A 14581-nucleotide genomic window follows, 5' to 3' on the forward strand; every position below is an offset into this window, starting at 1 on the left:
AGAAATTTTATTATATAGGATGAAATTTTAAAAAACAAATTTATTCTGATACCAGACTGAAGTCACTATCATGCTTTATTCATAATTAAAATTAAGTTTAATAGTTAGCTAGTCTACAAACTGTTATACCTTGTAGTTGAAAACTGTTTAATTAAAATGCCACAGCAATAGAAAGAACAGTTTTACCATGAATTGAGACTGGAACTAAGAAACAGAATTTATCTGCCAAAAGTTTTTTTTCTAACCGGAGAAATTGATTTGGAAAAGCAAGTAGTGAAATATCCAAGTTTAAGAAATGACTATAAACTCAGGAGGTATAGTAAAATGCTGCAGTAATCAAGATAAACTTCAGAAGGGGGTAATATATCTCCAGATGGCCAGAAATGTAGCAGGTAAGCAAGCCTAAGTTCATTTATTTTACAATTATTTATTAAATGTCTCCCATGTGCCGGGCATAGTCCCCGCAGTCTGGGGGTACAGTACTAAATAAAACAGACCACAGTCTCTGTCTTCCTGGAGCTTACACTTTAATGGGGTTGGAGGGAACTGACAGCACGCACAAAAAGGATAATAGAGGGTGATAAATTCTATGGAGAAAAAGTCTGAATGGGAGACAGAGAGCTAGTGCTGGTGAGTGAGAAGTTATAATTTTAAAAAGGCTATTCATGAAGACTTCACTGAGAAGCCAGCAATGGACCAGGTAAAGACGCTGGCCTTAATGGATCTATCCGGGGAAACTGCTCTTCAAGCAGATAGAAGAGTTAAGTGCAAGACTTAAACCAGGAGCATGTTTGCCATATTTGAGGAACAGCCTTAGAAGTCAGTGTGGCTGGAGCCAGTGAAGAGTAGGAGAATATGGGGAGCCAGAGTGTATCACCCTAAATAGGCCACTATAAGAATTTTGGCTTTTATTTTAAGTGAAATGGGGAGCCATTAGAGGGTTTGATCAGAGGAGTGATGTGATAATGACTTATATGTTTAAAAGAATCCTCTGGTTACTCTTTTTCAAAGACTAAGGGTGGAAGTGGGCAGCGGTGAAAAGAGGGAGACCAGTTAGGAGGCTGTACAGTAGTTGGCAGTAGTTCCAAGTGAGCAGTAATGGAGGTTTGGACCAGGGTGATAGAAGCAGAGATAGTGAGAAATGATAGAATTCTGTACATATGTTGAAGATGGAGCCAGTAATATTCTTGATTAGATTGGATGTAGACTAAGAGAAAGAAAAGAGTCAAGGATGAATCCAAGACTGTACAGTTGATTTAAACAATTAGAAAAATAGAGTCACCATTAACTGACAGCATATTCTGTGGGTAGAGCAGATATTATGGGGAAAATGGGAAGAATATTCCCCCTAAATCCATTTAAATTTGGTTTAATTGAATTTGGTTTAATTGAATTTTGCCACTGTTACTGTTTTCTTTTTGATTTCTGCTGTCTTTATTAATTTCTTCTAAGTGAAAGCTGAGATAATTCAAGATCTTTCTTTTCTAATATAGGCATTTAGTGCTATAAAATTTCCTCTAAGTACAGGCATACCTTGGAGATATTGTGGTTTCAGTTCCAGACCACTGCAGTATTGCAAAAAGCCAGTCACACAAATTTTTTGGTTGCCCAATGAGTATGAAAGTTATGTTTATAAACAACATTGGAGTCTATTAAGTGTGCAATAGCATTATGTCTAAAAAAATTGTATATACCTTAATTTAAAAATACTTTATTGCTAAAAAATGTTAACTCTCATCTGAGCCTTCAGCGAGTCCTGATCTTTTTACTGATGCAGGGTCTTGTCTCAGTGTTGACAGCTGCTGACTGATCAGGGTGGTGGCGACTGAAGGTTGGGGTGGCTGTGGCCATTTCTTAGAATAAGACAGCAGTGAAGTTTGTCACATCGGTTGACTCTTCCCTTCAAGAACAATTTTTCTGTAGTACACAATGTTGTTTCATAGCATTTTATCCACAGTAGAACTTCTTTCAAAATTGGAGTCAGTCCTCTCAAATCCTGTTGCTGTTTTATCAACTGAGTTTATGCATTATTCTGAATACTTTGTTGTCATTTCAAAATCGTCACAGCATCTTCATGAGGAAGAGTTTCCATCTCAAGAAACCATTTTCTGGGACTTCACTGGTGGTCCAGTGGTTAAGACTCTGCACTTCCAGTGCAGAGGACGCAGGTTCATCCCTGGTTGGGAAGTTCCGCATGCTGAACGGTGCAGCCAAAAAACAAACAAAAAGAAACCACTTTCTTTGCTCCTTCATAGGAAGCAACTTCTTATGCGTTCAAGTTTTATCATGAGATTGCAGCAATTCACTCACATCTTCAGGCTCCACTTCTAATTCTAGTTTTCTTGCTGATTCCACCACATCTGCAGTTACTTGTTGCACTGAAGTCTTGAACCACTCAAAGTCACCCATGGGGGTTGGAATCAACTTCTTCCAAACTCCTGTTAATGTTGATATTTTAATCTCTTCCCATGAATCATGAATGTTCTTAACAGCATCTAGAATGGTGAGTCTTTTCCAGAAGGTTTTCAATGGACTTTTCCCAGATCCATCAGAGGAATCACTGTATATGGCAGCTTTATGAAATGTATTTATTCAATAATAAGACTTGAAAGTCGAAATAACTCCTTGATCCATGGGCTGCAGAATGGATGTTGTTAGCAGGCATGAAAACAACATTAATCTTGTACATCTCCATCAGAGCTCTTGCATGGCCAGGTGCATTGTCATTGAGCAGAAATATTTTGAAAGGAATCTTTTTCTGAGCAGTAGGTCTCAAACAGTGGGCTTAAAGTATTCATTAAATCATGTTGTAAACAGATGTGCTGTCATCCAGGCTTTATTGTTCAACTGTTAGAGCACAGGCAGAGTAGATTTAGCATAATTCTTAAGGATCCTAGGATTTTCAGAATGGTAAGTAAGCATTGGCTTCAACTTAAAGTCACCAGCTGCATTAGCCCCTAACTAGAGAGTCATCCTGCCCTTTGAAGCTTTGAAGCCAAGGCATTGACTTCTGCTCTCTAGCTATGGAAGTCCTAGAGGGCATCTTCTTCCAAAGCAGACTGTTTTCTCTACACTGAAAATCTGTTGTTTAGTGTAGTCACCTCCATTATAATTCTTAGCTAGATCTTCTGGATAACTTGCTGTAGCTTCTACATCAGCACTTGCTGCTTCACTTTGCAATTTTATGTTATGGAGACAGCTTCTTTTCCTAAGTTTCATGAACCAGCCTCTGCTACCTTCACACGTTTCTTCTGCAGCTTCCTCACCTCTCTCAGCCTTCATTGAGGAGAGTTAGGGCCTTGCTCTGGATTAGACTTTGGCCTAAGAGAAAGTTGTGGTCTGATCTTCTGTTCAGACCACTCAAACTTACTCCAGGTTAGCAATAAGACTGTTTAGCTATTCATGTGGTCACTAGAGTAGCACTTTTAATTTCCCTCAAGAACTTTCCCTTTGCATTCACAATTTGGCTGACTGGCACACGAGGCCTAGCTTTGGTTCTGTCTTGGCTTTTGACATGCCTTCCTCACTAAGTTTAGTCATTTCTAGCTTTTAACATAAAGTGAAAGATGTGTGACTCTTCATTTCACTTGAATATTTGGAGGTTATCATAGGGTTATTAATTGGCCTAATTTCAATGTCGTTGTGTCTTAGGGAATAGGGTGGCCTGAGGAGAGGAACAGGAACGGCCAGTTGGTAGACCAGTCAGAACTTGCACAACATCTATCAGTTAAGTTCACCATCTTATATGGGTGAGGTTCATGGTGCCCCAAAACAATTACAATAGTAACATCAAAGATCACTGATGACAGATCACCATAATAAATATAAAAATAATGAAAACGTTTGAATTATCGTGAGAATTACCAAAATGTGATACAGAGATACAAAGTGAGCAAATGCTGTTAGAAAAATGGTTCTGATAGACTTGCTGGGTGCAGCGTTGCCACAGACCTTCAGTTTGTGAAAAACACAATATCTGCAAAGCACAATAAACGGAAGTGCAATAAAACAAAGTATGCCTGTAATGCTTTAACATGCAAGATACTTTCTAGTTTCTCTTTTGATCTTTGCATCATTGGGTTATTTAATCTTTGTTACTTAGTTTCTAAATATTTGGAGATTTTTCCCAGAGACTTTGTTATTAATTTCTAATTTAATCCCATAGTGGTCAGGAACATACTATGTATATCTCAAATCCTGTCCTGTCACCCAGAATATATCTAGTCTATCTGGGTAAATATTCTCTATGTACTTGAAAAGAATGTGCATTCTACTGCTTTTGGTTGGAGTATTCTATTAATGTCGGTTAGGCCAGGTTAGTTGGTAGTGTTGTTCGCATCTTCTGTATTTTACTGATTTGTTGTCTACTTGTTCTGTCAATTTTTGAGAAAGAGATATTGAAATCTTGGGCTATAATTGGGTTTGTCTGTTTCTCCTTGCAGAAGTTTTTGCTTCATGTAATTTGAAACTCTATTATTAGTTATGTAAACATTTAGAATTATTGTGTCCTCTTGGTAAGCTGATCCCCTTTATAATTATAAAATGACCTGCTTTGTCTGTGATAATATTACTTTTTGCCCTGAAATCTGGTTTGTCTAGACATTAGTTTTGGATTGGTGTTAGCATGGTATATCTCTTGCATTCTTTTACTTTTAACCTATTGTCTCTACATTTGAAGTAGGCAGCATATAGTTGGTCTTACTGTTTCATTCAATCTGATCATTTCTGCCTTCATTTGGGGATTTAGAGCATTCACATTTAATGATGTGGTTAGACTTAAATCTATCATCTTGATATTTGTGCTCAATTTGCCCCATCATTTTTTTTTCTTTTTCTCTTAATTAATTTTGGATTATTTAAACCTTTTTTAGGATTTCATTTTGTCTCCTTTGTTAGCTTATTACTGTAACACTTTTTAAAAAATTTTAGTGGTTGTTTTAAGATTTACAATTTTATCCTTAATTTTAAGCTGTATTTTCAAGTGACATTATACCACTTCACGTATAGTATAAGAGCGTTACAGTAGTATACTTTCTTCTGTCCTGACCTTTGTGCTACAGTTGTCATACATTTTATTTTTATATATGTTACAAATCCCATTCTACATTGTTATCAGTAAAACATCAGTTATCTTTTAAAGAGATTTAAATAATAAGAAAAATATCTTAGATTTTTATGGCCATTGTACTCATATCTTAAACCAATGTAGCTACCATTTCTTGTGCTCTTCATCCTTTTTTATAGATTCATGTTTTCATCTAGTATCATTTTCTTTCTATGTAAAGAACTTCCTATAATATTTGTTATAGTATGGCACTGCTGGTGATGAATTCTTTCATCTTTTTTATGTCTGGAAAAGCATTTCATTTTAGTTATTGGAAGTTATTTTTTCTGGGCATAGAATTCTAAATGACATTTCTTTTCTTTCAGTTACTTTAAAGTTGTTGCTCCACTGTATTCTCACTTGCATTGGTTCCCTTTTCCCCTGGTTTTGAGCAGTTTGATTATGATGTGCCTTTGTGTAGTTTTCTTCATGTTTCTTGTGCTTGAGGATTTTTGAGCTTCTTGGATATGTGGGTTTATACTTTTAACCAAATTTAGAAAAAATTTCAGCCATTATTTCTTCAAATCTTTTTTTTCCGTCCTCCCTATTTTTTTTCCAAAGACTTCAAGTAAATGTATATTAGCCTACTTGAAGTTGTCTCCTAGCTTACTGAGGCTCTATTTATTATTTTTTAATAATTATCTGTTCTCTCTGCATTTCAATTTGGGTTGTTATTATTGTTTACTAAACTTTTCTTTGGCTGTGTCTAATCTGCAGTTAACCCATCCAGTACAGTTTTCAGCTCTAGAAGTTCAATTTGGATTTTGTTTTTGGTATCTTCCAAGTCTCTACTTATTTTTTTTAAACAATATAATAACTGTGTTAACATGTTTGTTGACATCTGTGTCAGTTTTGGGTCAGTTTTGATTGTTTTTTGCATTCACTGTAAGTTTTGACTGAATGGCAGACATTGTGAATTTTTACCTTGTTGAGTATTATATGCATATTTTTGGATTCCTATAAATATTTTTGAGCTTTGTTCTGGGAAACAGGTTACTTGGAAACAATTTCATCATGTTGAGTCTTGCTTTTAAGATTTGTTAGGCTTCTAAGATTAGTCTGGGGTTAATTAATTCCCCACTACAGAGGCAAGGTCTTTCTGTATACTCTGCTGTAGGGGTCAGCAAAACTATTGGTAAATCTGACTCTCAGGCTGTATTTGTAAATAAAGTTTTATTGGCACACAGCGATATACACTCACTTACATATTTCTATGGCCGCTTTTATACTACCACAGCAGAGTTGAGTAGTTGCAACAGAGACCATATGGCCCTCAAAATGTTTACTGTCTGCCCCTTTTTAGAAACAATTTACCAATCCCTGCTTTATCCAGTGGCTCATGATACATGAGGTTTTCCAGCTTGGCTGTTGTAATTAGACACTATTTCTGGCCCTGCTTGAGCACTGGGCACTCTAATACTTTCAAGTGGTTCTTGTCCCAGTCGTTTCTCAAATGAATGTGCTGATCAGTATTCAGCTGAATACTTGAGCAAGTCCCTGTAACAGTCTCTGGAATTCTGTCTCTGTGCAGCTCTCTTCTCTTCAGTACTCAGTCCCATCAACTCTAGTCACCTTGGTCTCCCTAGACTCTCAACCCTCTGTCTTCCACAGCTCAGAGAGTCTGCCAGGTTCTGCCTGGATTACCCATCCTTGCAGTGTGACTTGGAAGCTCTCTTAAGGTAGTGAGTTGGGGCAGTGATTGCGCTCACTTTGCTTTGTTCCTCTTCACTCAAGACAGTGGTCTTTTGTTACCTGGTGTTGATTGTCTTGCAGACCATGGTTTTATGTATTTTGTCTGGTTTTCAGTTGTTTCTTATTTAAAGAAATGCGGAAATAATCTATAAAGATTAATGATTTTTAGTAAGCAAGATTTAAGTAAGCATGTAACTTTCTTCTGGAATTTTTTGAGATATAATTGACATACAACTATAGTTAATATTACTGTATTGTATATTTTGTAACTTATTGACATCATAAGTAATTGTACCTTAGATTGTCATTTTTCTGAATTAACCAAGTTAGAAACGGTTACCTGGGTCTGTACCACTAGGAAGATAGTAGCTTTGGAGGGAAAAGCTGAGGTTAGGGCAGTCTCAAAATCTCGTAGTCATACCAGAGTTCTCAGGTAAATTCATGACCTAAACAGAAGGATTTTTGAGGGCTTTGGTGCCCCACACAGGAGTTTTTTGGTAAGGTAAAGTGTGCGAACCTATGAGTTACACCCTCTTATAAGTTTTCCTTGATCTTAAAAAAGTCTAAATCTAAAGAGAATACCCCAGACTAGCCTTGAGGAATAGCCTTAAAAGCCCTCCCAGGAGAATCTAGAAGCATCAGAAAACACTCACAACAGGCTAAAATCATTTGTTTCCCGTTGAAAAAAATAGAAATGGCTTTCAATATTTTTAAGGTGCTGTGTTTAACATTGAAAATGTAGGAATGCTATGAATCTTCTCCAGCTGTTAATAAGTTTCTTGGGGGGTAAAACAAAGTTACTAGATTTTTACTTTTTATTAGCTATACTTAGTTATGAACTGTATATTGTCATATATACCAACAAATGTATATCAGCATATGTAAATAACAAAAAAGGAAAATTTTATTATTTCACAGTTATAGGAAGCAATGTAAACTGATAGGAAACCCCTGCACCTGGTATTCAGTTGAATAGATTGTTATCTTGGGTTCTGCCCCGTTAGTCCTCAAGTTCCTCATCTATAGAATGGGAAGGCGGGTTAATGGAATTGAACAGGATATTCCCAAAGCGCTTTACAATTCTAAAAAATTCTGAGTTTTTATTATTTTAATGAGTAGAACTATCGGTCAAATACTCGTTAACAAGTTTACTGCTTGTTATGCATGGGAAGTCTGTTTTTCTCCCACGTGGTAATTGAAGCTTTCTACCCTTGAAGTCACGGGTGCTCTGAATTGGTAAAGAAGACTAGAATTTACTATGTGGTTATAAAAGTCCTTTCATTACAGGGTTAAGTAATGGTGAGAAATGTGACCTCTACTGTTTAGTGAAAGATCTTTTTAATATACAGAGGCATTGTTCTTTTTTGTATAATAATGAAAGCATTCATTATATCTAGCTTTTGGTTCTAATCTGTATAGAATCAGTTGTTTGATAATGTAGTATGACCCTGATTGCAATTCATGGGGGGAAGGAGTGTTTGTAGTTGCTGTTAAGACCCTAATTATAACATTTCTTTTGCACTTTCAAGATGAACTTCATTTTATCAATGCTTGTGAAGTAGGAGTAATTGAATTCCTTCAGGATTTACTGTTGGGTAATCACTGATGATGTACTTCTTTTTAGATTTTTGTGATTAGCTATCAATATAATTTGATCCAGCTACTTTCTCTTTGTGGTCATATTATTGTTAGTGAGAACTGAAAATGTCTTTTGTGCTTCAATTAATCATCCAGTTATTCGCTTCTTGAAGGCCATGATCACCTAAGTTTAGAATTACTTGCTAGATTTTAAGATTTTATTTAGTATTTAAAAATGAAATTTTTATATTTGTGAGCATATTTTAACATTTAATTCTTAAAGAGAATATAGTCATTCTACTGTAACTACCTGTAGAAAATAGGACAATTTCTATATTATCTTTGATCATTTTAAGCTTGATTATCAGAATTTTGAAATTATATTCTTCCTTAGCCCTGTTTACATACAAATCTTTTCACTGTAGTACGAGGAGAAATGAGGGTCCCTGAAGAAGCTCTAAAGGTAAAAAGATTTTACTTATTTCTTTCGTAAATCTACCATTTACTAGGGTTGATTTCACTCATGTATATTTCACTTCCATTTTAAAATGTTTTATAGCACGAGAAGTTTACCATTCAGCTTCAATTGTCCCAAAAATCTTCAGAATCAGAATTATTGAAATCTGCATGTGCCAAAAGCATAGATTCAAAGGTAGCAGATACCATGGCAGAAGTGCCGCACAAAGCTACAGAAGCACTAAAATCTGAGGAAAAAGCCATAGGTAAGTTAACCTCTTTCAAAATATCATATTTATACTCGATTATGAAGAAATTGCATGCTTTGTTCTCAAAAGCTTGGCCATACCCTTATAAAAATAATGAATGATAATAATGACAATTTCAGAGTGGGTTTTAATGCAGCCAGTGCTTCATTAGAAAACATTATAAAACATATAATTATATGGCAGTTGTATGTAGGTGTGTTTAATATGTTTAAATATTTGAGGAAAGTACATATAATTTGCCTTATAGTATTTTTATTATTTCATGTTTGCTACTTTTTTTTCTGGATTGTAACTGAAATGAATGAAAAGGAAATGTCCAGTAATGCCTACATCATCATAATTATTGTATTTATAGTATTCCAGGAACTGTAAAAAATATTTTATATAGATAATCCCATTCATACAAAAGCAATTTTTAAAACTGCTAGACATTACCAGATTGCTCAAATATAAATCTGTTAGTCCAGTTAACAACTAGTTTAAATTTAGTTACTGTGCAATGCCCTTAGGTTTTAATAAAAAATAAAAAATGGTCACTTATACGAAAATTTAGTTTTGTCTTTCATATTTAGATTTATGAGCCATTTCTGTATACCAAAGAACTAATTACACTTTGACAAAAAGCTATTGGGCTATAGCAGTTTACATTACTTAGATAATAGCCAGTGCAGAATTTCATTTATTTCATCATGTTCAATATTGAATGAGATTCACAAATACTAAGTTATTCAACTTAGAGTGCTTTTCAGCTATCTAGACTATACAGTTGACCCTTGAACAACACTGCTTTGAACTATGCAGGTCCACTTATGCAGATTTTTTTTCAGTAGTAAACACTACAATACTACAGGGTCCACTTTAGTTGAATCTACGAATGTGGAACTGCATATATGGGGGGACTGTGGACTTGGAAGGCTGACTGTAAGTTATACTCGAATTTTCAACTGCAGGGAAGGTTGAGGCTCCTAACCCCGTGTTGTTCAGGGGTCAGCTGTACTTTTTCATTTAATAAATCAACAGGGCAATTCTAGCATTCTGCAAAAGCATTGTTTTTCCTGTTTCATATGCTTTAGACAGATTTTTCCCACCTCTTTCCAGATACTTCTGCTATGCCCCGTGGTACTCCATTATATGGGCAGCCATCATGGTGGGGGGATGATGAGGTGGATGAACAAAGAGCTTTCAAGTCAAATGGCAAACCTGAAGAGAAAAATCGTGAAACTGGAACATCAGGTAAAAAAATCTCAGGCTATGACGTTAAGTAGGTATTTTAGGAAGAACTTATCATCAAAGCAAAAATCTGTCTACCCTTAAAAGAGATGTCTCCTATTCTTTAATATGATAAAAATAGTTGATGAATGTTTTAATGATGTTGTCATTTTAAATTAAATTTATTTATTATGAATGATTCTCTCATAAAGTATTAATTCTAATATCTTTGTAAATCACTTTTATTTAAAATATTTTTCCTTATGTAACTTATTTATGAGGGTGTTAAAACTTGATATATAGTTAAATAATATAATTGGGCATTTTAAGTATTTTTAAATAATTATTAAAATGTTTTAATTATACCAAAATAGTAACTACAAACTAGTTTTGTGTGTTTTCATTAGATTCACAAACACATAATCATATTTTTAAATGAAAATTTTTTATTATGTTCAAAATGTTGTATGAAGTTTAAAACTTCTTTAAAATCTCAGTGTGCCCAATTTGTTGGGGTATGTTAGCAACAAGATTAGCTGTTCAGCAGCCAGAATGAAGAAATAATTCTAGATCACATTCTCAGATTAATAGTCAAGGAACATAATCTTTTGTTGCTGGAGAAGTTTAGTAATGAACTAAGTGAAAAGCCAGAAAATCAAGATTTCCAGGACATAAATGGAGGTATCAGTTGTCTATCACACAAGGACTTGACAAGGACATCAACACTGAAGGATGAACAACCAGTTTCCGTGATAATAGCAGATAAGGATTAGAACTGGAGGAATTAAATACAGGCACCAGGGAGCAGTATGGAAAGCCAGCTTTGACTCTGAGTCAAGGATAGATTCCATCAGAAGTCCTGTCAACTTTCTACCTTTGACCATAATTCTACAAGATAAATAAGAGATTTTTCTTAGCTGGAGAATAAGAGCACTGGCTCTTAAATATGCTCTAATTTTACCAGGATACAAGTCTTAGAAAGCTGGCCTTATCAACTTGATCTCAAAGTGCCCCAAACTGAAAGTTGTGAACTTTGCAAATAAATTCCCATCTCAGTTTCCTTGTTTCTGTGGCCAACACGGTTTTTTCTTCATGTTCAAGCTCAGAAACTTAGTATTATTTAGCATACCCTCAAATGCAAATAATAGAAATACCACCTGAGACTAAACAGGAAGGAAAATCTACTGGCTTAAATAAATAACTGAACCTCTTCAGCATTGGTTAATGCAGCATCTCAATGGTGTCATCAGCTAGCTATTTTCTCTCGGACTCTCTGCCCTTCTATTCACAGTGGCTGCATACTGAGGGAGTTTCCCCTCGTACTCATAGGCTGCTTGCCAGTAGCAGTTGGAGTGCATGCTACTTTGATCACATCCAGTGGGAAATAGCAAAGGTCGCTTCTAGAAGAACCCCTGGAAACTTTCCCCAAAGTTTTCAACACATTTGTCATCTCATTGGCCTCTCATGGGTTCAGGAGTAGGTCACCTGCTTATTTCTGAACCAATCCCTGGCAAGGGTTATGAGATTATCCTTAAGCCAATCGTACCCATCCTGAAGCTGAATATGGGGTTAGTTTTCCCCTAAGGCACATGAGCTGTATCAGGAAAGAGTTAGAGATACCTGGGAATGTTGGAGTTCTTTTAGGAGGGAGGAACAGGAAATGCATTTTGGAAGGCAGTCAAGAATGTCTACTTTATATGAAATCTTTGTGTCTTCCCTTCCTTTCACCTCATCTATTATATTGCCTACTTCTGTTGCCCTTTTTTTCCATTGAATCATAATTGAACTATTTCCAGTTTCAACCCTTCTGCAGTTAATTTTGTATAATAAATCTAAGCTGCCGTTTATTTCCTTTCTTTAAGAAACTACAGTAGCTTCCTTTTGCTTGCCAAATAGATATTATGTCAAAGTTCTCTCTAATTTTGTTCCAGTTTCCTTAGCCTTGTAACCCACTACCAGTTGTATAGTGCTCTCTCCCAGTGCATTTCCCCATAAAGTAGACTAATTCCTGCCTGCTCTTCTCCCACAGACATGTATACACATAAATCAGGTAGTATAAAATTCTAAAGGATATGTCTGTTTATATGTATTGCTAATATGTAACACTTTCCTTCAGTATTTTGTGTGTATGCCTTCTCATCTAAACTATAAGTTCCTTACTTCAGGGATCCCATATTATTTTATCATTGTGTACTAGAGCCAACTAGGAGAAAGAGAGAGAGGGAGAGAGAGAAGGGGAGGGGCAGAGAGAGAGAAAGGAAGGGAGAGAGAGAGAGAGGGGAGAGTGAGAAAAAAAAAATGTACCAATAATTAGGTGGTTAACTTAGAAGAAAACACAGCAGAATTTAACTGTTGCCAAATTCTGAAAATAATTGTAATACTGAGTTTACCTAGCCATTAAAGATCCTTCCACCCTCACACACAAAACAACTTTTGAAATCTGAAATACATATCTTCTAGAATACAATGAATGTAATTACAATAAATGGAAATACAGTAAATGTAATTTTTGTACTGGAGACAGAACCATGATTTATTAACAACAGCTAGCACTTCAGTGGTGCTTGCTTTATCCAGACACTCTTCTTAGTGCCCTGCATATGTTTAATCATTTAATCCTCTCACAGCGATACCTAAAAGTAGTTACTGTTATCATCCCCATTTTATAAATAAGGAAACGGCGGCAAGGTGATGTGAATTTATTCACAAGGTCACCCTGCTAGCAAATAGTGTAGCTGGGATTCGAACCCAGGTAGCCTGACTCGAGTCCATGCTCTTAACCACAAACAGTTAACATTTCAGCCATCATTACACACACACACACACACACACACACACACACACACAGATTCACTCCAAAAGAATATACTTCGTAGAGTATAAAGATTAAAACAAGCACTCCAAAACCAAATTGACATAAAAAATTGATCTCTCATACCTAAGTGTAATGAAATGAATTTCAAACTGTGAAGCATCCAGTAGTAATTTCATCCGTGTGAATGAAACTAAATTCTTAAATGATTACCAGCTTGTGTGCCATGTCTCATTGAGTATCTTTTCTGCCAGATGACAAAAGCTGTCTCATAATCTTGGGATTATTTTTGAGTTAGAAGGAATTAAGTGATGTACGTCTTTTGTTAAGTAACTTGAAGCACTCTGTCAGATTCAGCTGATTAAAAGCCTTAATGAGGGGCTTCCCTGGTGGCGCAGTGGTTGAGAATCTGCCTGCCAATGCAGGGCACACGGGTTCGAGCCCTGGTCTGGGAAGATCCCACATGCCACGGAGCAGCTGGGCCCGTGAGCCACAACTACTGAGCCTGCACGTCTGGAGCCTGTGCTCCGCAACAAGAGAGGCCGCGATAGTGAGAGGCCCGCGCACCGCGATGAAGAGTGGCCCCCGCTTGCCACAACTAGAGAAAGCCCTCGCACAGAAACGAAGACCCAACACAGCCATAAATAAAATAAATAAATAAAATTTGAAGAAAAAAAAAAAAGCCTTAATGAGAGTCTCATTTGCTTTCTTATATTAGTGTGAAGATGTTATTGTTCCAGATTTATCATTTGTAGTTTTTTAAAATATAGGGTGAGAGAAACAGTTTACTAATCTGAAATAATTTATGATGCCAGCAGATACTGTAGAATCAAATTTGAAAATGTATATTGAATGCTATTTCACTTGGTCATTTTGAAATTAACGTTTTTTGTAGTGTTTCAGATTATGAAATATAAATGATTAGTTTATTTGTTCTCTAAGCATGCTTTTTTGGTAAAAGCAAAAAGTGATTTGCTTCTTGGTTACCAATTTTTAGAATGTAAAATCTTAGTATTTATTTTGAAAAGTGAACATTCCAGAAAGGATAATAGAGTATCTACTACCTAGTAACTTTTTATGTCCCTTTCTGTGGGTCCATGTGTATCCAGAATCTCCTACCAATTTACCTTAAAGCCCAAAGAAACCTAGAAGCAAATATTAGAGCAATCAAGTTCTCCTGAAATTGTGTGAATATTTGAGTCCTATTAAAGGAGAATTTGTCCTCATTTTAGTTCAGGTATGCTCTTCTACCTTCTAACTTGGTTTAAACAGTTTAAACATTTTTTAGGTTACAATTAAAGGCCTTTAAGTGTTGCATACATTTTGAAAAGGTGTGTACAACTGTGAAGAGTAGATTTTTGGCTCTTTTACACTGATTTTTAGTCTAATTAAACTAAATTTGAAAACTTTTGAGTTGTAGTTCCTTTTTGGTAAAAGGAGTTTCCCAGTCTTTGTAATTTG

General features: G+C 35.7%; 1 protein-coding gene across 16 annotated transcripts in view; it reads left to right on the top strand.

Annotated features, from left to right (window-relative positions):
* The window catches only part of CEP170 (centrosomal protein 170), a 146779-nt gene that overhangs the window by 66587 nt on the left and 65611 nt on the right, over nt 1–14581 (top strand). For all 16 annotated transcript variants that reach the window (XM_057550061.1, XM_057550042.1, XM_057550056.1 and 13 more), the window contains 3 exons: nt 8779–8837; nt 8934–9096; nt 10198–10332. In XM_057550061.1, the coding sequence (XP_057406044.1) occupies nt 8779–8837; nt 8934–9096; nt 10198–10332 (357 nt within the window). The remainder of the gene's footprint in view (nt 1–8778; nt 8838–8933; nt 9097–10197; nt 10333–14581) is intronic.

This window comes from Balaenoptera acutorostrata, chromosome 1 (genome assembly GCF_949987535.1).
Source record: "Balaenoptera acutorostrata chromosome 1, mBalAcu1.1, whole genome shotgun sequence".
NCBI lineage: Eukaryota > Metazoa > Chordata > Mammalia > Artiodactyla > Balaenopteridae > Balaenoptera > Balaenoptera acutorostrata.